This window comes from Oncorhynchus nerka, linkage group LG15 (genome assembly GCF_034236695.1).
Source record: "Oncorhynchus nerka isolate Pitt River linkage group LG15, Oner_Uvic_2.0, whole genome shotgun sequence".
NCBI lineage: Eukaryota > Metazoa > Chordata > Actinopteri > Salmoniformes > Salmonidae > Oncorhynchus > Oncorhynchus nerka.
Genome location: NC_088410.1, coordinates 35,458,183 through 35,484,386, shown reverse-complemented (window position 1 = coordinate 35,484,386; position 26,204 = coordinate 35,458,183). Strand labels below are relative to the sequence as shown.

The 26,204-nt window shown below is 42.5% G+C and overlaps 1 protein-coding gene across 3 annotated transcripts; it reads right to left on the bottom strand.

Moving 5' to 3' along the window:
• Positions 1-1,341: 1,341 nt before the first annotated feature.
• LOC115142564 (peptidyl-prolyl cis-trans isomerase G-like) lies at positions 1,342-25,706 on the bottom strand. 3 transcript variants are annotated; one of them, XM_065001546.1, is made up of 6 exons: positions 24,966-25,706; positions 24,724-24,798; positions 23,752-24,494; positions 9,615-10,126; positions 5,671-5,799; positions 1,342-4,599 (listed from the first exon to the last, which is right to left on the bottom strand). In XM_065001546.1, the coding sequence occupies exons 4-6, from the start codon at positions 10,080-10,082 to the stop codon at positions 2,335-2,337; spliced, it is 2,862 nt and encodes a 953-aa protein (XP_064857618.1). In that variant the 5' UTR covers positions 10,083-10,126; positions 23,752-24,494; positions 24,724-24,798; positions 24,966-25,706; the 3' UTR covers positions 1,342-2,334. The 3 variants fall into 3 exon arrangements, with proteins under 3 accessions (XP_064857618.1, XP_064857616.1, XP_064857617.1); XM_065001544.1 differs by having other exon boundaries at positions 23,945-24,494; XM_065001545.1 differs by having other exon boundaries at positions 9,636-10,126; positions 23,945-24,494.
• Positions 25,707-26,204: the final 498 nt, after the last annotated feature.

Below are 26,204 nucleotides of genomic sequence, written 5' to 3'. Positions count from 1 at the left end.
CCCAACTGTGAAGCACGGGGGTGGCAGCATCATGTTGTGAGGTTGCTTTGCTGCAGGAGGGCGTGGTACACTTCACAAAGTAGATTGCATCACGAGGAAGAAAATGATGTGGATATATTGAAGCACCATCTCCAGACATCAGTCAGGAAGTTAAAGCTTGGTCGCAAATAGGTTTTCCAAATGGACAATGACCCCAAGCATACTTCCAAAGTTGTGGCAAAATAGCTTAAGGACAACAAAGTTAAGGTATTGGAGTGGCCATCACAAAGCTCTGATCTCAGTCCTATAGACCATTTGTGGGCAGAACTGAAAAAGCGCGTACGCGCAAGGAGGCCTACAAACCTGACTCAGTTACACCAGCGCTGTCAGGAGGAATGGGCTAAAATTCACCCAACTTATTGGGGGAAGCTTGTGGAAGGCTACCTAAAATTATTAACATTTGACCCAAGTTAAACAATTTAAAGGCAATGCTACCAAATGCTAATTGTAATATGTAAACTTCTGACCCACTGGGAATGTGATGAAATAAATAAAAGCTGAAATAAATCATACTCGCTACTATTATTCTGACATTTCACATTCTTAAAATAGTGGTGATCCTAACTGGCCTAAAACGGGGATTTTTTTTATGAGGCTTAAATGTCAGGAATTGAGAAAAACACAGTTTAAATGTATTTGGCTAAGGCGAATGTTAACTTCCGACTTCAACTGTATGTAGTTGCATTTGTCTTCTATAATAACTTCGCTTGCTTGTACGTTATTGTTCTGAATGTCAGCTGAAATGTGCAAGCGTTAGCCAGCTAACGTTAGCAAATGTTAACTACCTAGCTAGTTTGTAATGTAACTTTCAAAGCAGGCTGGCATATACCTTGCTAGCTAACGTCTGTAAATGGAAGCATGTGAGAATATCGACAAATTCATGAAATTGCCACATTGCACATTTTCCACAATAAGTGGTTGCAAACATTGACTATAGCTAATGGTTGTTTACCTCGATGCTACCCTCGCGCAGGTATTTGTGTTCACCGTCTCATTCTGGATCTTGTGGTGTCAAACAACTAGCATACCAGACTCTCTTAAAAATCGGAGTGCTTTGACTTTCATATAAATGGTATAGATTAGGTTAAATTTGTTATAAAGGCAACTGGTCAACCAACAAACTCGTTTCCTGTCTACATAGTCTATTGTTCTATGATTTCCGCTTCAAAGGATCTATACTGCCACCAATAGAACGGAGTGCGAAGAGCATGGCATTTTCTAATTCCAAACCAATGAAAGTTATGCCTGAAAAGAAATGTGAAGCTTAATGCCTTGGTTAAATTACTTTGACATACTCCACACTTACAATATTAGACAATCTTTTATTCAATTAAATATATACAAAGTAAAAGATGATCTATAGATTGAAGTGGGGGAATGAAACACGGGCAGTTTTCTTGCTATCAGGCATGAGAACTTGCAAGCATGTCATCAATGGTCTTTTCATTGCATTGACACACATGTACTATGCCCAGGGCCAGGGTCTTTCCTAACCACATGACCAGATCAAGTAAACTCTACGCCCTTATGATTTGGTTTATAACGGGAGAGAAAATGCGTTTGCTGAGCAGATATAATAGTAAAGAAAGATCACTGGCCCTACCCATACCACATACAATACAAAACATTACACTGAAAATAGCTTCAACATGAAACTTTGAAGGATGAGGTTAAACTATAACAAATCCTTTGCTAGTGTCATTACAAATCTAGCTTCTTAGGGACCACTTCTTCTACAGTGTCAGCATGTAGTTTCTCCCCATCGATCATTGTTACTCCTTCTGGATCTTGGGCTCCTCTCCAAAGGGGAAATCCTTTACAGCCACCCGAGGAGCCACTTTCCCTGCTGCTTCTGCAAGCAATCACTTTATTTTGTGCTGGTGAGCCTCATTCCGCCTCTTCCTCTTACACATACGCTTCCTTTGATGATTGTGATAACTCTTCATGAAAATACCTTTGCTTTCTTCATTCACCCTGGTTCAGAGGGGGAGTTCTTTGTCACCATCTGACAGGATACGTTCACTACATCTTCTGCATATTTCTGTCTCTTCCATGTTTATTCTTTTCACTTTCGCTACGGCTTCTGGATGCTTCTGTCTCTTTTCCTTGCAGTTGCCAGAGGGCTGGGTGTATGTGTATCTCTGAGTTAAGACCAACCAATCAAATGAATTTATTTATAAAGCCCTTTTTCATCAGTAAATGTCACAAAGGGCTTAGACAGAACCCAGTGCTTAGACAATGTGGCCCAGTCCGAAGATACCCCCAGACAGGGCCAACCAGGCAGGATGTAACTGCTTAGGTGAAGTGAAGGCCATCCTCACTTGGAGAATGCTGCTTTTTAGTTAGCTTGTCAACAGTATCAAAAATACATTTTGGATTGTTTTTATTCTCCTCAATCTGTTTGGAAAAGTAGGCTAATCGAGCGGCATTGAGGGCTTTTCGATATTGCGCTTTACTGTCTTCCCAAGCTAGTCGGAAGACTTCCAAATTGGTGGAGCGCCATTTCCGTTCCATTTGTCGGGAAACTCGCCTCAGGGCTTTGTTATTTTCATTATACCAGGGAGCTAGTTTCTTGTGACAAATGGGGGGGTTACGTAGGAGGGGCAAGACTGCTGCAGTGCCGGCAGGCTGGGTAGATGTGAGCTGGAGGTTGCTAGCAGGCTGGGTAGATGAGAGCTGGAGGTTGCTAGCAGGCTGGGTAGATGAGAGCTGGAGGTTGCTAGCAGGCTTGGTAGATGAGAGCTGGAGGTTGCTAGCAGGCTGGGTAGATGAGAGCTGGAGGTTGCTAGCAGGCTGGGTAGATGAGAGCTGGAGGTTGCTAGCAGGCTTGGTGTATGTCTGGTTTAAGGCTGTTGTGCCATTAGAGTAATATGGGGGGAAGTTGGTGTTGGGTGGATACCCAGGGGGGTTAGGTAGGCGGGGCTTGTTAATAGGCAGCATGGCACCAGCTGGCATGATTCCAGGTGGCATGGTAACAGGGAGCATAACACCAGGAAGCATGGTACCAGGCGGCATGTTACCAGGCGGCATAATACCAGGGGGCATAATACCAGGGGGCATGGTGCCAGGGGGCATGGTGCCAGGGGGCATGGTGCCAGGGGGATAACCCCACCCTGGAGGGAAGGCCATGGTGTAGGGGCTGCTGTGGTACGTCATATACTGAGAGTACTGGGTGGGGGAGTAGTTTGCCATCATAGATGCATGGGGATGAGAAACAGGGAATACAGGGTCCATGGAGTATGAGTAGAGCTCAATGGAGCTTTCCCTGGACTCATCCCCATACCTATCCCTCTCAGATCTCTCCCTGTCCCAGTCTCTAGTACTACAGTGGCTGTTCCAGTCGCTCTCGCTGTCCCAGTCACTGGTCCTAGAACGTTTGTCTCCGTCTTTGGTCCTTTGCAGCCACCTTTCTATATCCTTGTCTATCGCTCGGTTTCTGTCTCTCTCAGATCTGTATTTGTCCCGGTCTCTCTCTCGGCCTCCGTCCCTGCCTTTCTCTGGGTCTCTGTCCCCGTCTCTCTCAGATCTGTATCTGCCCCCATCTCTCCTAGATCTGTCCCGGTCTCTCTCTTGGCCTCCGTCCCAGTCCTTCTCTGGGTCTCTGCCCCCGTCTTTATCTCTGTTCCTTTCTGATCTGTTTGTTTCTCTGACTACCGGTATGTCATTGTCTCTCTCTCTGGTACTAGAGTGTCTGTGCCAGTCTCCCTTTCGGTTTCTCTCAGATCTGTCCCTTTCTCTGACTCTGTCCTTGTCTCTGGTACTAGAGCATCTTTGCCTGGATCTCTCTCTCGTAGGACTGTCCCCTTCTCTGGCTCTGTCCTCTCTGTGCCCATCTCTCTCAGATATCTCCATTTCTCTGACTATATCCTCCTCCCTGTCTCTGTCCTTGTCTCTGGTACCAGAGTGTCGGTGCCGGTCCCTCTCAGATCTGTCCCTCTCAGATCTGTCCCTCTCAGATCTGTCCCTCTCAGATCTGTCCCTCTCTATGTCACATACCCTGTTACTAGAGCTGCTGTATTCAACGGTCATGTTTGAGTGCTGGTTTAGAAGGGGGCTGGCACTGTCTGATGGTAATGAGGAAGTACTGAGATGTTTAAATGAAGGCTCGCTCTCCTTTTTCTCTTCTCCCTTCTCATTCTCCTTTCTTTTCAAGTCTCCCATCTTCCCATACAGCCTATCATTGGTCCTGTCTGTCAGCCGACCCAACTCCTCAACCCCCAAGTCCAGCCCAACGATCTCCAGCAGGGTCTGCATCTGCTCGTACCGCTGCTCATCCTCAAGCCTCACCTTCTTCTCCTCAAATGGAGAAGACTTGGACCTACTGCTGTAGTCAACATGACCCTCGAGCAGAGTCGGCCAAACTTGTGGTAGCTCCTCGCCCACAATGAGTAGCTCATTTTCTTCGTTGACGATCTTTGAGAGCTTGTTGAGGTCCACACCTTCATTGAGGACATTGAGGAAGCGCTGGAAGCCTGTGGCTGCTATGTCTTTCTCCTGTGTCCTGAGTGAATGAACTGGCCTCTGAATGGTTGGATTATGCTGTTTATCATCAGGAACCACCTAACAGGAGACATGAGGAAATATCAATGAATATCTATCCACTTCAGCTATAAACAAACAAAAAGTGTATGATCTGCTTGCATCATCAAGACGGCCCATCAAACTTAATTTACGTATCGTTTATGTGTGCATTTCACACTACCTTCGTGTTATCATGGGCTTGCTATATTCATCTGTTGTTTGTTTTGGTTGTTTCAGATAATTTTTTGCCCTATAGAAATGAATGGTAAATAATGTAATTTTGGAGTCACTTTTATTGAAAATAAGAATAGAAAATGTTTCTAAATACTTCTGCATTAATGTGGCTCCTACCATGATTACGGATAATCCTGAATGAATCGTGAATAATGATGAGTGAGAAAGTTAGACGCACAAATATATCATACCCCCAAGACATGCTAACCTCTCACCATTACAATAACGGGAGGTTAGTCTTGTGGGTATGATATTTGTGTATCTAACTTTTTCACTCAGAATTATTCACGATTCATTCAGGATTATCTGTAATCATGGTAGGATCCACATTAATGGAGAAGTGTTTAGAAACTTATTCTATTCTTGTTTACAATAAAAGTGACTCCAAAATGACACAATACATGATTTACCATTAATTGTTTGTTTTTAAATCCAAACCTGTGGAGTAGACAGACACAAAGTAAGATCAAAATGCTTCACTGTCCCAATAATTATGGAGGGCACTGTATTTGGTTGCATTCTGTCAACTGCATTTTACTCATAATTACTCATTCAGCAATGATTGGCTGTTATCTGACTAGCTATGCTACAAGTCCATCTCAATGACTGTTAGCATGAGAGGTAGCAATTGATGCATCTGAAACGATAACAACATTTCCACGCAGGTGGTTGACGGACACTAATATATCCATGACATTCTAGACAGCACTGTAGGCCTATAAGAACACAAAAAGAGATTATGAATCGTACAAGTAGGTAGACACTTAATATCGAGCGTATGTGGGATGGGTGTCAATCGCAGAAATCAATTGTATTAATCGGGGTCCATGGTTTTCTTGACCTGCTTCTTATGATACTTTTGCGATGGCTACATACCTCATTGTTGGGAGAGCGTCGCTGGTTCATTAAAACCTTCACTCTCAGTCTCAGAGGATGGGCCTCTTCATTTTCTAGGGGAGCGCTAATCATCAGCTCCAATGCTCGCATCTTGTTTTGTTTCTTCGTCTTGGCAGGGGTATCCCGGAGGAAGAGAGAGAATATTTTAATATAACATATGCCATTTAGCGGACGTTTAATCCAAAAGCGATTTACAGTCATGCGTGCCTACATTTGACATATGCGTGGTCCCAGGAATCAAACCTAGTACCCTGGCGTTACAAGCGCCACGCTCTACCTACTGATCTACAAAGGACCACATACTAAAAGGACCATTTTAGTATGTGTAAGGAAGTTGCCCCTGGATTGTGATCCAAGGTCAGTTTTTATTTACCTCTTAGCAGTAGAAAAACCTGGTTCTTACATTAACTATTAAGTCCATGTAGTAGAAACATCAGAATCCAAACACCAAGAAAGATCTGGTAGTCATCCTGAGTGTTCGTTTTATGTAATATTCTTGCTACGCATAAGCCGTAAACAAAAAAGGTGTTTTACTTTTTTCCACAACACGCCTTGATTAATTCTGGAAGTTTTTTGCACAAATGCTTTTTTGTAAATATTTACTATTAAGCATCAACTTCTTTTTGATCTATCAGGAAATATCTATTCATAACAGGGTTAATTCAGGATAAAAATTATATTCAAGACATTCATTGAAATTTGAATTGGTCACACCCCACAGGAAGCAGAATTTGAAATAAAGGAAGTAGAATTGAATTCAAATCAAAGAAATTCAACTGAGACATGAATATATGCCAATCATTGACAAAATGATTGACAATCCATTGACAAATACTTTGCCAAAATTATTTGCCACCTCTGGCTAAAGAAAACAGATACCATTTTAAAACGCTAGTTTGATTATAACTCAATGTCAAACAGTATTTTGTTTGTATTTTTGTCATGGAGTGTTTGATCGAATGAATTCTGAGAAATTTATGTTTTTCTATAATTACATTTAATAACACGTAAAGTGAATTGTGCTGAACAAAAATATAAACAACATGCAACAATTTAAAAGATTCTACAGAGTAACAGTTCATATAAGGAAATCAGTCAATTGAAATAAATTCATTATACCCTTATCTATGAATTTCACATAACTGGGAATACAGATATGCAGATCCCTTTAAAAAAAGGTAGAGGCATAAATCAGATAACCAGTCAGTATCTGGTGTGACCACCATTTGCTTCATGCAGTTCAACACATCTCCTTTGCATAGAGTTGATCAGGGTGTTGATTGTGGCCTGTGAAATGTTGTCCCACTTGTCAACAATGACTGTGTGAGGTTCCTGGATATTGGTGGGAAATGGAACATGCTGTCTTACATGTTGATCCAGAGCATTCCAAACATGCTCACTGGGTGACATGTCTGGTGAGTATGCAGGCCATGGAAAAACTAGGACATTTTCAGCTTCCAGGAATTGTGTATAGATCCTTGCGACATGGGCCGTGCATTTTCATGCTGAAGCAAGAGGTGATGGCGGTGGATGAATGGCACGACAATGGACCTCAGGATCTCGTCACGGTATCTCTGTGCATTCAAATTGTCATCAATAAAATGCAATTGGGTTCATTGTCCGTAGCTTATGCCTGCCCATACCATAACCCCACCGCCACCATGGAGCACTCTGTTCACAATGTTGACATCAGCAAACCGCTAGCCCACACAACGCCATACACGTTGTCTGTGGTTGTGAGGCCAGTTGGACATACTGCCAAATTCTCTCAAATTTGGTAGAGAAATTAAAATTAAATTATCTGGCAACAACTCTAGTGGACATTCCTGCATTCAGAATGCCAATTGCACACTCCCTCAAAACATGAGACATCTGTGGCATTGCATTGTGTGACAAAACTCCACATTTTAGAGTGGCCTTTTATTGCTCCCAGTACAAGGTGCACCTGTGTAATGATCATGCTGTTAAATCAGCTTCTTGATATGCCACACATGTCAGGTAGATGGATTATCTTGGCAAAGGGGAAATGCTCGCTAACAGGGATGTAAACAAATGTGTGTACAACATTGTAGAGAAATATGATTTTTGTGCATATAGAACATTTCTGGGATCTTTTATTTCATCTCATGAAACATGGGACCAACACTTTACATGTTCTGTTTATATTTTTGCTCAGTGTATAAGGGAGACAACCTACAAAATAATCTATAAATATCTCCAGACCACTGTAATTATAACATGTTTTAGGAATTAAATGTTTAAAAAACATTTAGCCCAGGGGTTTAGCAGTATAGCCCTTACCCACCTTGCGTCTTATTTCCCAACCCTAGACTGTGCCTGTTTGGTGACACTTTTCCCATGTTGAAGGATATTTCCGTGGTCGTAGACGGTTCTGATTGGGAAATAATTCAGTTCAATTGATAGATGCTTCCCTTCCAAATCAAACTCAAACATGGATTCCATGTTGTGTTATTGCTTTGCGTGCACACCTGTCTGTGTTTCACACCCGTTTGTCCTAGCTAATCATCCTCACAATAAGGGTGCCATGCTACAACAGGCAGGAAGTAGAACAGAGTCTGTTCGCGTAAACATTGACATACCCTACAGCTCAAAAGTTTGGGGTCACTTTGAAATGTCCCTTTGCCCATTAAAATAACATCGAATTGATCAGAAATACAGTGTAGACATTGTTAATATTGTAAATGACTATTGTAGCTGGAAATGGCTGATTTTTAATGGAATATCGACATAGGCGTACAGAGGCCAATTCATCAGCAACCATCACTCCTGTGTTCCAATGGCACGTTGTGTTAGCTAATTCAAGTTTATCATTTTAAAAGGCTACGGGATCATTAGAAAACCCTTTTGCAATTATGTTAGAACAGCTGAAAACTGTGGTTCTGATTAAAGAAGCAGTAAAACTGGCCTGCTTTAGACAAGTTGAGTATCTGGAGCATCAGCATTTGTGGGTTCGATTACAGCCTCAAAATGCCAGAAACAAAACTTTTTCCTGAAACTTGTCAGTATATTCTTGTTCTGAGAAATGAAGGCTATTCCAAGAATAGCAAGAAACTGCCAATAAATGGCAAGAAACTGACAATAAACTCCTCTTTCTATTCTGCATAGAGCCAGTTTGCGCTGGGTTTTCAAAAGGGTTTTCTAATGATCAATTAGCCACAGTAGTGATGGTTGCTGATAATGGGCCTCAGTACGCCTATGTAGATATTCCATTAAAAATCAGCCGTTTCCAGCTACAATAGTCATTTACAACATTAACAATGTCTACACTGTATTTCTGATCAATTTGATGTTATTTTAAATGGATTTTTAAAAAAGTGCTTTTCTTTCAAAAACAAGGACATTTCTAAGTGACCCGAAACTTTTGAATGGTAGTGTACATGTTTGATTTGAATACTTTCTTGTGCACAGGTAATGTGAGGGATGCCAATTTAATAAGAACGATCTTCAGACTATGGATATATCTTCAACGTCAGACACGTGCTGCTAAAACAGGTAGTCATTTCAGTGTGACTTAACTTGAAACGCCCCAAGACCGAATGCCCCAAGACGGAACGTTAAATAAATGTACTTACACGTTATTAACTGTATACATGACGGCGAGCTTGTAGGGCTACAACATGTCAAACAGTATTGGTCACCATACATGATGTCAACATGAACATAACGATGTATGGAATAAATTATCTATTTGAATTTCATTGAATTAAATTCTACAGACAACTGAAAGCAAGGGGAATTTGACCAAAACTATCCCTTTAATTCAAATTAAATTCTGCTTCCTGTGGTGTGTGGCCCATTCAATTCAAATCCCAACATTTTATGGAAATGAAAGACCAATTAGCAACTAAATTCAGAATTGACCCCAACCCTGATTAATAAATACAGAACTAATAGGTACATACCTTACGCAGTAGGTGCCTTACCGGTGTTCTTCTGAACTTACGTAGAATGTCCAGCACCCTCCGTTTAAGAGGTAGGCATACGCGTGACGACTTGTCGGTGACCTGGTTGTATGTTTTGAATATTGTATTGTTTATCTTGGTCTGTTTAGCGATGCCCTTCACTGTTGTGGATGCAGTCTGTTTTTTAGGCATGTCCTTAGCTCCGTGTTTAAGCTGTCGTGTAGCAAGAACAGCTTTCTTGCGAGCTATCTTCTCCTCTATGACCTCCAGCTCCTTCTTCTTACGAGCTAGTTCCAGGTCCACACTGGGCTGCACAGGGTCTCCATCAACGTCCCCATCTGTGTCTGGGGAGAAGGGACCACTGCTACCCCTCAATGAGCCTTTGCTCCAGTCTCTGGCAGAGGGATCCATAATGTAGCTCATAGCAGAGGAAGCACCAGACTGTAACTCTCTGGTTCCATTTGGCATGTTATCTTCCAGCGTGTCTGAGCTGGGATGACTCTTCAGGTTCACTGCAGCATAAAATAAAAATGTAAGAAGACATTGGTGAGCTTAATGTATGCTACATGTTGTTGTGTACTGTCGTGCTAGGTTGCCTGGCTACCCAAACTCCTTGCTCCGGCCAAATGCTATGCCCAAGGATGTGAATGCATTTATCTGCAATGAGTCTGGATTGGTTGACACTAGTTACCACAGCCACAAAGTCAAAATTGGCTATATCGTAAACATTCAAGAAAACAAAAACAAGCTGTTTGGTCTTAATTTAAGGTTAGGCATGAGATTATCAGTGTGGTTAGGGTTTGGTTTAAAGACATTTCAGAAATAGGCAGGGTTTATGACTTTGTGGTTGTGGTAACTAGTGACAACCGTCTGGATCCGAGTACCTCCCCGACAATTTCTAGAACGCAATCTCATTCTAACCGTTCCGATTGGTCCCAGAAACCGATCAGTTGGGTTTTTAAAATTCGTTATTGCCGTTGATACTCTGGTTAGAAATTATCCAATCGCTGATGACTGTTTTGTACAACCCTAATTTTGACATCACCACAAACAACTTCAATAATGGCAGTCACTAGCTAGGTTTCCATCCATTTGGAGACAGATTTATGCAAATATTCTAGAATCTGGATAAAGAAAATATGCGCATTTTCCAACCAGTGGTGTTTTCCACCAGTGGTGTGATAGAAATCAGTGTGTGCACAAAAAGTACCTTTTCGCTAAGTTTTCATGAACTGAATTCTATCGCATGTTCAACTCTACAGATAGTTTTGGCACAAAAACTGTTGTGTAAAATAGCAAATGTGCTTACACTAGTATTGGCACATGTGCTCCAGCTAACAGCTCGCAGATACAGTGCAGGTAGGTTGTGCTGGTAAACTAGTCTACATGATGAGATTATTATGGATAAGAACAAGAATATTTGTTATTTGTCAAATGGCAGTCAAGCATCGATCATCATGTCACTTGTTCAGCCTCTCTTTCGTATCATCTGAGATTGCCGCGGTCATCCCCCTCTTCAAAGGGGGTGACACTCTAGACCCAAACTGCTACAGACCTATATCTATCCTATCCTGCCTTTCTAAGGTCTTCGAAAGCAAAGTTAACAAACAGATCACCGACCATTTTGAATCCCACCACACCTTCTCCACTATAACTGCCATCGATAAGAGACAATACTGTGCAGCCGTATTCATCGACCTGGCCAAGGCTTTCGACTCTGTCAATCACCGCAGACTCAACAGCCTTGGTTTCTCAAATGACTGCCTCGCCTGGTTCACCAACTACTTCTCTGATAGAGTTCAGTGTGTCAAATCAGAGGGCCTGTTGTCCAGACCTCTGGCAGTCTCTATGGGGGTGCCACAGGGTTCAATTCTTGGGCTGACTCTCTTCTCTGTATACATAAATGATGTCGCTCTTGCTGCCTGTGATTCTCTGATCCATCTCTACGCAGACGACACAATTCTGTATACTTCTGGCCCTTCTTTGGACACTGTGTTAACAAACTTCCAGACGAGCTTCATTGCCATACAACTCTCCTTCCGCGGCCTCCAACTGCTCTTAAATGCAAGTAAAACTAAATGCATGCTCTACAACTGATCACTGCCCGCACCTGCCCGCCCGTCCAGCATCACTACTCTGGACATTCTGACTTAGAATATGTGGACAACTACAAATACCTAGGTGTCTGGTTAGACTGTAAACTCTCCTTCCAGACTCACATTAAGCATCTTAGAATCGGCTTCCTATTTCACAAAAGTATCCTTCACTCATGCTGCCAAACATATCCTCGTAAAACTGACCATCCTACCGTTCCTCGACTTCGGCATTGTCATTTACAAAATAGCCTCCAACACTCTATTAAACAAATTGGATGCAGTCTATCACAGTGCCATCCGTTTTGTCACCAAAGCCCCATATACTACCCACCACTGCGACCTGTACGCTCTCGTTGGCTGGCCCTCAGGGTAGTCTAGTGGTTAGAGCATTGGACTAGGAACCGGAAGGTTGCAAGTTCAAACCCCCGAGCTGACAAGGTACAAATCTGTCGTTCTGCCCCTGGACAGGCAGTTAACCCACTGTTCCTAGGCTGTCATTGAAAATAAGAATTTGTTCCTAACTGACTTTCCTAGTTAAATAAAGGTAAAAATAAAATACTCGTCGCCAAACCCATTGGCTCCAGTCTTTACTAGGTAAACCCATTGGCTCCAGTCTTTACTAGGTAAAGCCCCGCCTTATCTCAGCTCACTGGTCACCATAGCAGCACCCATTCGTAGCACGCGCTCCAGCAGGTATATTTCACTGGTCACCCCCAAAGCCAATTCCTCCTTTGGCCGCCTTTCCTTCCAGTTCTCTGCTGCCAATGACTGGAACGAACTGCAAAAATCACTGAAGCTAGAGGCTCTTATCTCCCTCCCCAACTTTAAGCATCAGCTGTCATAGCCCATCTGTAAATAGCCCATCCAACTACCTCATCACCATACTGTATTTATTTATTAATCTTGCTCTTTTGCACCCCAGTATCTCTACTTGCACATTCATCTTCTGCACATCTATCACTCCAGTGTTTAATTGCTATATTGTAATTACCTCGCCACCATGGTCTATTTATTGCCCTACCTCCCTTATCTTACCTCATTTGCACTCACTGTATATAGACTTTTTTCTATTGTATGTTTGTTTATTCCATGTGTAACTCTGTGTTGTTGTATGTGTCAAACTGCTTTGCTTTATCTTGGCACGGTTGCAGTTGTAAATGAGAACTTGATCTCAACTAGCCTACCTGGTTAAATAAAAGTTAAATATATATATATATATTTATTTATTTATTAATAAGACCTTCAATATTTATTGGAAAGGAGCATCAAGATCACCATGCACTAGTGCTGAGCAATGTCTGTTGTTTTCTGTTTTTAAACTACAATATTTTGTTTTTTAAACAACAACTAATTGACCAATGTCGGTTCAATTATTTGAATTCCATTTTATTCCGTTTTTTTCTGTGAGCTCAATGAACACATAGCAGTTTCTCTAGAGATAAATCAGATCCAGTCTGAACTGTGCAATGCGGTAGGGAGTTTTAGTTTCCAACAGGGCCAATATTCATCATAGTTTATCGCATAAAACATGGCAATTAATTACAATGACCACAATTCATTGTGCATCTACTGGTCCGGTGTGTTTCTTTTACAGAAGAGGCAGAAGAATGCGCCATCGCAAGGGGATATAGAGCAGCTATTGCTTTGCACCGTATCTCTAACTGAAAGTGCATGATCTAAATGATTGATAGTTGGTATTCAGCAGTCATTCCTTATTGACTTTGAACTACAAAATAGTGATTTTGTCAGACGGCAAAGGCAGCAGCTCTATAGAGATGAGATGACTTGGAATGAAATAATAGTCATCAAATAAAACAAATGTAATATACACAACTGAAATATTTTATTAAAGTAATATGAGTAAATGTTGGTTAATAACTGATAAGCAGTAATTGGCAGTCACTACGATTAATTAGTTGTTTTATTCTATGTTAGAGCATTCAACCCACATAATGCATAGTGAATTTATTTTAAAAATCATCAAAACTTAAATCGAAAACGGTTATTTTTTACTAATCAATCCGAAACCTACCTCAAAAAGCACTAATTGCTCAGAACTACCATTCACTTTCATCACACTGTGCAGTTCTTCATAACTCAGCTGTAGTCTAATAAACTGTATGGTTTCCCAAGTCATAGTGGCAGGACCACACACAGTATCATCGTGTGACTACAAGTTTAATATGATGGTTATTAGATCAATAGCGTTTCCACCGCCATTTCTTGTGAAATACATTTACTGACATAAAAAGATCCCACCATGTCGAACGACCAAATTATCTTTTGGCATTTATAAAATTGTATCATCATAGCTTTATACGTACAGTGCATTTGGAAAGTATTCAGACTCCTTGACCTTTTCCACATTTTGTTACGTTACAGCCTTATTCTAAAATTGATTAAATAAAACATCATCAATCTACACACAATATTCCATAAAGACAAAGTGAAAACCGGTTTTTAGAATTTTTTTTGCAAATGTATAAAATATATATAAATAAATAATTGACATTGAGCTCAGGTGCATCCTGTTTCCATTGATCATCCTTGAGGTGTTTCTACAACTTGAATGGAGACAACCTGTGGTTAATTGAATTGATTCAACATGATTTGAAGAGGCACACACCTGTCTGTATAAGGTCCCACAGTGACAGTGCATGTCAGAGCAAAAACCAAGCCATGAGGCAGAAGGAATAGAACACAGTAGCCTCCATCATTCTCAAAGAAGTTTGGAAGCACCAAGCACCAAGACTCTTCCTAGAGCTGGAGAAGGGCCTTGGTGGTGATATTTTTTGGCACCCTTCCCCAGATCTGTGCCTTGATTCAATCCTGTCTTGGAGCTCTACGGAAAATTCCATCAACATCATGGCTTGGTTTTTGCTCTGACATGCACTGTCTGTGGGACCTTACAAAGACAGATGTGTGCCTTCCAAAATCATGTCCAATCAATTGAATTTACCACAAGTGGACTCCAATCAAGTTGCAGAAACATCTCAAGGATGATCAATGGAAAAAGGATGCACCTGAGCTCGATTTTGAGTCCCATAGCAAAGGGTGTGAATACTTATGTAAATAAGGTGTTTTTATTTGATTTATTTTTTGGAAAAATTGATAAAAACCTGTTTTTGCTTTGTCATTATTGGGTATTGTGTGTACATTGATGAGGAAATTGTATTTAACAATTTTAGAATAACATGCTGACCAAACCGGACACACGCGTGCGCCTGCATGCACAATTGGGCGCATGTTGATTTTGTACCCCACACCAGACACGATCAGGACACGCAGGTTGAAATATCAAAGCTTGCTGTTGCTAGCTCATTTGTCCTGGGATATAAACATTGGGTTGTTATTTTACCTGAAATGCACAAGGTCCTCTACTCCGACAATTAATCCACAGATAAAACGGTAAACTGAACTCCTTTCTCGTCATCTCTCCTCCTTCCTCAAGCTTCTTTTTTACTTCTTTGGACTTTATATGGTGGTTGGCAACTAACTTTACAGTGCATTACTATAACCGACTGGAGTGTGGATGTCAGTTCATCTTTCAATCACTCACGTGGGTATATGCTCCTAAAAACCAATGAGGAGATGGGCGAGGCCGGACTTTGCAACGCATTGAACGTCACAAATAGAACCTATTTCTATTTTAGCGCCTGGCCACGCAGACGCTCGCTGAATCGCGCGAGCAGTGTGGGTGCAATGATTGAATAACATGTATGTGTACATTTATTTTGCAAAGCTCGCACACGTGAGCGGTATGGTCAGCATGTAAGGCTGTAATGTAACAAAATGTGGAAAAAGTCAAGAGTTCTGAATACTTTCCAAATGCACAGTACCGCGGCTAAGGGCTGTTATATGCACGATGCAATGCGGAGTGCCTGGATACAGCCCTTAGACGTGGTATATTGGCCATATAGAATAAACCCCAGAGGTGCCTGCCTTATTGCTATTATAAACTGTTTAACAATGTAATTAGGAGAGTAAAAATAAATGCGTTGTCCTAGCCGTGGTACATGTAAGGGATAAACGCTGATGTTCTGTAAATTACCTTGGAAATAACGGACGATCCAGCGGGACGAGGTGGTCCCTTTTTCCAAGGTAATGTACAGAACGGAGACGTTTATCCAGCTTATACCACAGTTGCCAAAAAAATAAATATGAAAGCACACATTTACCGGTACAAATACATATCTTTCGCTGATATTTTCATAAGCAAATTCATACTTTCTCATCTTTTGGTTTGCTAGAGATGCGACCCAGTCGTTCGATTAGTTTGATATTTACAGACGCGACCCACTCGTTCGTTCTTAATGTTCTGTTCTTACCCCATGCTTGCTGCTAGCTAGCCAGCCAACTTGCTACAGCTACACAGTCATTCATTACCTCTGCTGCCAGAATAACAGCAGTTTATCCAGCTTATACCACAGTTGCCAAAGAAACAATACTAAGCACACATTTACAGGTAGAAAAAAAGGTTGATATTTTCATTTATATAAACAAATTCATGCTTTGTCATCTTTTGGACACGACCCAGTCGTTTGTTCTTTATGTTCTGTTGCCATGCTCTCTGGCAACATTCCTATCACTTTCTTGCGGCTAACACAGTCACTACCTCTGCAGGCAGAATAACAGCAAAGTAGCTGTTTTCTATTGACGTTCATTTGGATACATCCATAACAATGAGCTGATAATGCCCGGGAATAGATAGAAAACATCTTTCCACTAGATCACATATGTCAGAGTCAAGGCCCGCGGGCCACATCCGGCCCGCAAGAAGGTTTTTTACGGCCCCTGGGATGATCTTGATTTATTATTAGAACCGGCCCGCAGCAAGCCGGCAGCCCGCAGATCTTTTACACGCACCAATACTACATTTCCCACAATGCAAAGGTGACGCACCGAGCAGTAGGCTGCTTCATTTCAATATTTATTGGCACAGCAGTCGTCAGCATCACAGTAAAATTAACTTTCAGATACCCATCAAAAATGGCAAAACGGAAGGTGGATACTGAGAACCGGGGGTTTCAAACAAGGTGGGAGTCGGAGTATATGTTCACGAAGGTACATTATGAAACGAAACACGCGGACAAAAACAAGAATATGGACATGGAACAAAGGCTACAAAAGGCAGAGGAATTAAAACGAGGCCTCAAATCTCGACAGGCTCTGTTCAAAAAGCCAAATCACAAGGCCAGGCTGCTGTCAAGGCCAGTTTTATTTTGGCAGAAGAGATCGCTAAATCAGCCCGGCCATTTACGGAGGGGGATTTCATCAAAAACTGCATGATTAAAGTTTGTGACGAAGTTTGCCCAGAAAAAAGGCAACTCTTTTTAAATGTGAGTCTGAGCAGAAACACCATTGCCGAGAGAGTAGACCAGTTGTCCATCAATCTAAAAGAGCAGCTTGTGAAAAAGGGAAAAGATTTTATTGCATATTCCTTGGCTGTGGATGAGAGCACCGACATTTCTGACATTGCCCAGTTGTCAATTTTCATCCGCGGAGTGGACTCCAACCTAAGCGTGACAGAGGAGTTTTTGGCTTTACGTCCTATGCATGGCACAACTACGGGCATGATTTGTATGAAGAGGTGTCAAGATGTGTAAATGAGATGGAGCTGCCTTGGGAAAACTCGTGGGTTTGACAACCGACGGAGCACCTGCGATGTGTGGACACAGGAGCGGACTGGTGGCGAAGATACGGGAAAAGATGCAAGAGGAAAACGCGACAGGTGAGCTGACAGCTTATCATTGTATCATACACCAGGAAGCGTTGTGCGGTAAAGCCTTGAAAATGGAGCATGTAATGAGCATCATCACGCGCACAGTTAACTTTATCAGAGCCAAAGGTTTGAATCACCGCCAGTTCAAGGCATTTCTGACGGAGTTAGAAACGGAGCATGGTGATTTGCCTTATCACACAGAGGTGCGATGGCTAAGCCAGGGAAAGGTGCTTCAAAGATGTTTCGAGCTTCGTGAGGAGATTTGTCTGTTCTTGGACAGCAAAGGGAAAGACACAACACAACTCCGAGACGAAATGTTTCTGTGTGAAATGGCTTTTCTGTGTGACATTACGAGTCATCTGAATGCAATAAACTTGCAGCTGCAGGGTCGGGATCGTGTCATCTCTGATATGTACAGTACAGTGAAGGCATTTAAAACCAAACTGACTCTGTGGGAGACGCAGATGCGGAAAGAAAATTTGAGCCACTTTCCCAGCTGCCAGACCATGAAAGAGAAGCTCTCTACCAGTGCGTTCCCGAGCACACAGTTGGCTGATAAAATAGGTATGCTTGCCGCTGACTTTCGACGCCGATTTGCTGACTTTGAAGCACAAAAAAGCAGGTTGGAACTGCTCGGTAACCCATTTGCTGTTGACGTGGAAAGCTCACCACCAAACCTCCAAATGGAGTTGATTGACCTCCAATGCAATGATGCACTGAGGGCAAAATATGCGGCAGTGGGTGCTGCGGAGTTCGCCCGTTTCCTCCCCGGCACAATGCCCCAGCTGCTCAAACGTTGTCTATGTTTGGCAGCACATACCTGTGTGAACAACTGTTTTCTTTGATGAACCTGAACAAAACATCACACAGAAGTCGACTTACTGCTGAACACCTCCACTCAATTCTGAGGATTTCTTCAGCTCAGAGCCTTACCCCGAACATTGATGAACTTGTGGAAAAGATGGGACACCACCAAGTATCACCCTCAACCTCAAACAAGTGAACATTACTGTGCAATCACATATTTAGAGTTTTTACTCAGTTCAAGTTTAAAAGTTAAAATTTAATATTTGTTTTCACTGCATGTTACTTCTCCTTAAACAAAGTGTTGTTTTTGATTAATAGATTTTTGCACTTTATTTTTTTGTATTTCAATCCAATTATATTTTAAAAATATTTCAGTTGAGTGGATGATAGAAAATTGCTATTATTGTTTTTTCTTTGAAGTAAATTTAGCCCACTTTTGCTAAAATAGAAAATATAGTCTACTGATGGTGCCTTGAATACCGGTTTCTTTCATTTAATGTTCATGTTATGGGGATATTTATATAAAGGAAATTTGTCTTTTGTGTCTGTTGAAAATTAAAGATTACTGACAGAGCCATAAGAAAATATTGCTTTATTTATCTGATCATATTGTAATATATTTGTTAGGTTTTCAGTAGGTTCAATTAGGTTCACTAGACTATATGCGTCATTTTAAAAAATTTCAATGAACATTCGAACAGTCCGGCCCTCGTCTTGTAGCTGATTTTTTTATTTGGCCCTCCGTCCATTTGACTTTGACACCCCTGCACTAGATGTTGGAACATTGCTGCGGGGACTTCCTTCCATTCAGCCACAAGAGCATTAGTGAGGTCGCACACTGATGTTGGGCGATTAGGCCTGGTTCGTAGTCGACGTTCCAATTCATCCCAAATGTGTTCGATGGGGTTGAGGTCAGGGCTCTGTGCAGGCCAGTCAAGTCCTTCCGCACCAATCTCGACAAACCATTTCTGTATGGACCTCACTTTGGGCACGGGGGCATTGTCACGCTGAAACAGGAAAGGGCCTTCCCTAAACTGTTACCACTAAGTTGGAAGCACAGAATCATCTAGAATGTAACTGTACTGTATATATAGTGTAGATGTCCTGGATGGCAGGGAGCTTGGCCTCAGTGATGTACTGGACTGTCCGCGCCACCCTCTTTGGCGCCATGCGATCGAGGGCAGTGCTATTGCCATACCAGGCTAGATCTGAACACAATCAGACCACATACCGACTTTTGTGCATCTAGACCGGTCTTTTCAATGCGATTTCCGTATTCTGATACCGTAGCAGAAGTTGCATGTAAGTATCAAGTGTAGACACCAGGTCGTGTCTACACTTGACACTTACATGCGACTTATAGTATCAGCAGGGGTGCAACTTCCACTGGGGACGGCGGGACATTCTGAAATTGCATTTTTGTCATTGCTCCCCCCAATTTTGTTATTGCTGTGATACAAAACACAGTATCAGTGTGCTTTAGGACCATGCAGATGCCTCAGAGAGGTCGGGTAGGCTCTTTGGTGGTATCAGCCGGCTGGATTTAGGACCGCGCCGACACCACAGAGCGTGCGGACAGGCTGCATGAAGGAAAAGCTTCTGAAAGGCTGGCTTATAGGACCGTCACGGGAGACATGAACAGAGGCAGGAGCTGTGTGTTGTGCTTTTTCTTTGAGTTGTAAAAGCAAGCAGAGCAGAAACTGTCTACTCTTTATTTGACTGATGCAAGGTAACTGCTATTTGACTTATTAACGGGAAAAAAATATGTATTCCCAGTGCTGAGCTAGTAGTGTAGCTAACTGACTTTGCATTAGCTAATGTTTCATCCCCTCTCAACTGAATTTCTGTCTAAAGTGCTACAGTGGCTAGCTAGTAGTTACCACAGCCAGTTCAGCTATAGCCAGCCATCTCAGTATCTGTCAGGTAGCAGTATTTAACAGCTGTTGTGTGTATGGAAATGTTTTGTAGCCTTTGTTTTGTCCTGTTTCAACAGAAGTAAATTAACTTGGCTAGTTTTTGCCAGTTGATGTACCATTAGAGCTAGCCAAAAGTTGTCTGATGCTAGCTCACTAACTTCAGCTATTATTTTTGCCTCAATCACACTAGATGAAACAAGCGGCCAAACGTATTGAAGACCAACATTTAGACATTTGTTTTGACAGTGCAATATGAGTTTATTAGAGTCCGTATAGCAATGTAACGTTATTGATCTGGCGTAACTACATGACAGAAGTGTAAAGCTACAGTCTAGGATCTGGGAATAATGGTAATTTCAATTATTGAACCATTGGTTCTATTCTTGGATAATAATGTATAAATGTACACAAAGGTAATATTTGTAATGCCTCATTTGAGCAGGATCAGATTGTGACAGGGGTCTCAACAGGATCAAGAAACCAGGGAAGACCAGTCTGTGGTGCGGTAAGGTGAACTTAAATGTTATGCTCTTGTGAAGGTTGGCTGAATTCTGGCAAAGAGTATGTTATTTTATCTCAGCATATCTACAGATTCTCCTTTCTCCCTGTTTTTGTTTGCTTGGAAATGTTGATACTGGAGACTGATATCAGAAGAAACTATGTAACCTAGCATTTATAGTGGCTAAGAAATGCATTGCTATTAATTGTAAGGTTGGTTATCCTCCGACAATATCACAAAGGATGGCAGAAATTTAAAGATTAACGGTATAGTGTGCAACTTTCATAAGGTCTGGATGCCTTATATGGAATACTGTATGCATGAAAACATGCCCACGTCAGGGGAGATACCTATTTAGGCAATCCCTAGCTGCTGGGCTGCTCAGTCCTGGCCCAGGGGTCAGCCGTATTGTTGGTTGTCATTCTGACCTTGGCCTAACACACCTGAAAACAATAATAAATGTTTCACTAAGATCCTAAAGCTGAGTGGGGTGTGATGGGTTGGGGCACTGCAGGGCGTTGGACCCCTAGGGACAAGACGGGGCGATCCAGCTATATTGTGTGCAAGTAAAAAGAGCTCTACAGTACTATTAGGCCTATGATATGAATTACAGTGCCCTCAGTAATTATTGGGACAGTGAAGCATTTTATCACCACGCGCTCTCACCACTGGCATCCCCCAGGGCTCTGTTCTAGGCCCTCTCCTATTCTCGCTATACACCAAGTCACTTGGCTCTGTCATAACCTCACATGGTCTCTCCTATCATTGCTATGCAGACGACACACAATTAATCTTCTCCTTTCCCCCTTCTGATGACCAGGTGGCGAATCGCATCTCTGCATGTCTGGCAGACATATCAGTGTGGATGACGGATCACCACCTCAAGCTGAACCTCGGCAAGACGGAGCTGCTCTTCCTCCCGGGGAAGGACTGCCCGTTCCATGATCTCGCCATCACGGTTGACAACTCCATTGTGTCCTCCTCCCAGAGCGCTAAGAACCTTGGCGTGATCCTGGACAACACCCTGTCGTTCTCAACTAACATCAAGGCGGTGGCCCGTTCCTGTAGGTTCATGCTCTACAACATCCGCAGAGTACGACCCTGCCTCACACAGGAAGCGGCGCAGGTCCTAATCCAGGCACTTGTCATCTCCCGTCTGGATTACTGCAACTCGCTGTTGGCTGGGCTCCCTGCCTGTGCCATTAAACCCCTACAACTCATCCAGAACGCCGCAGCCCGTCTGGTGTTCAACCTTCCCAAGTTCTCTCACGTCACCCCGCTCCTCCGCTCTCTCCACTGGCTTCCAGTTGAAGCTCGCATCCGCTACAAGACCATGGTGCTTGCCTACGGAGCTGTGAGGGGAACGGCACCTCAGTACCTCCAGTCTCTGATCAGGCCCTACACCCAAACAAGGGCACTGCGTTCATCCACCTCTGGCCTGCTCGCCTCCCTACCACTGAGGAAGTACAGTTCCCGCGCAGCCCAGTCACAAACTCCCTCACGACGCCAGGACAGCGGAGTCAATCACCACCTTCCGGAGACACCTGAAACCCCACCTCTTTCAGGAATACCTAGGATAGGATAAAGTAATCCTTTTCACCCCCCCCCCCCCTTACTAGATTTAGATGCACTATTGTAAAGTGGCTGTTCCACTGGATGTCTTAAGGGGAACGCACCAATTTGTAAGTCGCTCTGGATAAGAGCGTCTGCTAAATGACTTAAATGTAAATGTAAATCTTATTTTGGCTCTATCCTCAAAGTTTGGAATTGAAATCAAACAATGACTATGAAGTGCAGACTGTCAGCATTAATTTGAGTTTATTTTCATCCATATCGGGTGGACTGTTTAGAAATGACAGCACTTTTTGTACAAAGTCCCCATTTTAGGGGACCGAAGTATTGGGACAAAATTCACTTGTATGTGTATTAAAGTAGTAAAAAGTGAAGTATTTGGTCCCCACATTCATAGCATGTAATGACAACATCAAGGTTGCGAGTCTACAAATTTGTTGGATACATTTGCTGTTTGTTTTGGTTGCATTTCAGATTATTTTGTGCCCAATAGAAATTAATGGTAAATTATGTATTATGTCTATTTGGAGTCACTTTTATTGTAAATAAGAATATAATTAGTTTCTAAAAGCTTCTACATTAATGTGGATGCTACCATGATTACGGATCATTCTAAATGAATCATGAATAATTATGAGAGAGAAAGTTAGACGCACAAATATCATACCCCCAAGACATGCTAACCTCTCACCATTACAATAACATGGGAGGCTAGACATTTTTGGGGAGGGGTATGATGTGTGCCTCTATAACTTTCTCACTCATCATTATTCACAATTCATTCAGGTTTATCCATAATCATTGTAGCATCCACACTCATAAAGAAGCGTTTGCAAACATATATTATTATTTACAGTAAGTGACCACAAAATTATGCCAAAAGGGTCATATTAGATTGTGTACAAATGCAGGAAATTTGTTTGATGTCCCCAAAAAATTGAGGGAGGTCCCCCAGTCCCCCCTCCAGGTTATGTCCCCCCTCACTTCTAAAACCAAAGTTGCGCCCCTGGCTATCAGAATATGAAGATATCACAGAGAAGACTGGTCTACACGCACAGAAGTGGCTTTGTGCTGATTGTGTTCAGATCTTGCTGACACTTCAGGACGTGGTCTGGGGACTTCTCAGTCTGGATGCAATCAGGCTAACGAAATCGCATACAGTGGGCGACGTCATACGCAGTCCTCCTACAAGTCTCCATTAAACTTGTGTTTTGGGACCGACTGGCACTTTCTCATTGTAACTTGATGAAATTCGTTCCTAGCGCGTGAGGAACGCGATTGCTGGCTTCAAATGCCAGCCATAAATGCTAACTATGATCAGAATACTAAAGCTGCATGAATCTGAGGCGGAACCTCTTCTACTAAGCTAGGTAGCTCACGTTAGCTTGTAGCTATGCTATTTTTCAGAACATGCTGTGAGCGTGACATAAGCATATAGCCCAATAACTGTTTTTATCATAACAAAACACATTACCATATTCTTAAAAATAAAGTGCAAGCAGTAGCTATAAAAAAAAATGTTTACCTCGTCTGCAACCTCACCCGCGCTCGTCTTAGGCCTTAAAGAGGGTACCATCTCATTATGTTCGCCATGTCATTTTAGATTTTGAGGCGTCAAACAAGTTCCACGCAATTGCATAAAAATGAATATAATACCTAGTACAAAAGCAACGATCTAGCTAGCCAAGGACAAAGACTATTTTATTTTTCTGCTGTACCTGCTTCTGAAGATTTTTTTCCCACCTTGTTATGATTCAAATTCCAATACTGCCACCAACAGGACGGAGTGTGGAGCATAGTTTAGATCATCAGCATGACTTCCATTTTGAAGTTACTTTTTAAGAAAAATAAATAAATAAAATAACTCTTTATTTGTATATATACACAGTGAGAGAGGATCCACAGAAATGGGTTAAGAGTTTTTCCTGACCAAATAACCAGCCTAGGAAAATCTCCAGGCCCTAATTAAAGCTAAATGCCTATATAGGGAATCATTTTTGCAAGTCAGATCACGTTTTCAAGAAAAGCCCCTGACCGTACCCATGCTACTACATATAAATCCAATCTGAATATACACTGAAAAAGATTCTTCAATATGTTGCCTTAAAGGATGTGGCTCAAAGATAACAAATCCTTTGTTAGCATCATTACAAATCAATAAATGGATGATAGGTAACAATGTAAGCCAACTAATGTCCATAGGGTCTGGATGGGTCAGCAGCAGGTTCTATTCTAGTGGGAGATGAGCTCATGATGCCAAGTGAAGATCTGCAGAAAAGAGGAAGAGTTGAGACAAATGACTCGCTATTATAGAAAAACAGTCATGCTTTCTTGATTTGATAAGAGAATCACTGCATAACTGACCCAAATCAAATATTCCAGGGTCATTAAGTTAAGAAAAAACTCAACTTTACAAATTTCACCAAAGTCTAGTAAACACGCCAGAATACGGATTCTTTGATGAAATAAATAGAGTATTTCTACTGCTTTTACTTACAACAAACTGCCTTTGAGTTTATGTTGGTGTTTGTTGCGTCGATTTCCGCTTCATCTTCAGGTTGAACTCTTCAAGCTGAGAACGGGTACACACTCGCATTGTCAATAAAAATATGACTGAATGGTGAATAATATCATTAGTAAAAAGGCACAAGCAACAATGACAAAGTGAGAACAGCATAGAAGTAAGCCACGGTCTATCGTACCAATGGTAATAATGTACTTCCAGAAGTAATTACAAACCTTCTTCTTTAGTTTCCCCTTAATCACTTCTTCAGGCATTGTTTTTTTCTCCCCTTCAACATCGCTCTCTGCCTCCGCTTCAGCGAGGGCCCTGGGATACTTTGCAGCCAACTGAGCGGCCACTTTCGCTGCAGCTCTTGCAATCAGTCCATCTCTCTTCCCTTGGAGATCTCGATATATTCTCCTCTTTCTCAGAACCTCTTTCTTGTATTTATTACACCTTTCTTCAAGCGCCTGCCTGTTTCTCGTGAATCTTGACCGTCTCATGCGGCGTTTGCTGCCCTTGGGCACCACCGTCTTAACGTAATGCAGACAGCGGGGGGGTGACAGCTCCTTCAATTGTTGGGCCTTGTTCAAGGAGATGGGGCCTGGGGTCAACACTTTCAGTGCTGGCGTCAGTACAGCCGTGCTTGTGAACTTGAGTTCGCTATCGGGCTGGGTAGATGTGACCTGGGGATTGCTAGCAGGCTGGATGTATGTAAGCTGGCGGGTGCTAGCGGGCTTGGTAGATGTGACCTGGGGGTTGCTAGTGGGCTGAATGTATGTAAGCTGCCGGGTCCCACCAGGCTGGATAGATTTGACCTGGGGGTTGCTAGCTGGCTGAATGTAAGTAAGCTGGCGGGTGCTAGCAGGCTTGCTGTTTGGGAGTTGGAGGTTCATGAGCTGGAGCAGGTTGCCAGTGGACTTGGTGTTTAGCTGCTGGAGGGTGCCAGAGGGCTGGTTGTATGGGAGTGGGATATATGCTAACTGGTGGTTACTGGCAGGCTGAGTAGATGAGAGCTGGAGGTTTCTAGCAGCCTGTGTGTATGCGTATGTCTGGCTTGAGGCTGCTGTGCTATTAGAGTAATGTGGTGGGGCGCTGAGGTAGGGTGGATACCCAGGGGGGGGGTATGGGAAAGGAGGCTTGGTACCAGGGGCATGGTAAAAGGGGAAATAATACTAGGGGGCATAATACCAGGGGGCATAATACTAGGGGGCATAATACTAGGGGGCATAATACCAGGGGGCATAATACTAGGGGGCATAATACTAGGGGGCATGGTACCAGGGGGCCTAATACCAGGGGGCATGGTACCAGGGGGCCTAATACCAGGGGGCATAAAGCTAGGGGGCATAAGGCCAGGGGGATAACCCCAACCTGGAGGGAAGGTATTGGCGTAGGGTCTGCTGGTATACAGAGAGAACTGGGTGGTGGAGAAGGTTGCCATCATAGATGCATTAGGAGGGTGATAAAAAGGA

Bases quoted from the DNA above. Each gene is read 5' to 3' on its own strand.
- LOC115142564 (XM_065001544.1), bottom strand. From the start codon at position 24,023: ATGCTCCACACTCCGTCCTGTTGGTGGCAGTATTGGAATTTGAATCAT. The intron at 10,127-23,944 runs GTACAGCAGAAA...TTTATGCTGCAG, and splicing joins AAAAAAATCTTCAGAAGCAG to TGAACCTGAAGAGTCATCCC. The intron at 4,600-5,670 runs GTATGTAGCCAT...GTCTCCTGTTAG, and splicing joins GACGCTCTCCCAACAATGAG to GTGGTTCCTGATGATAAACA.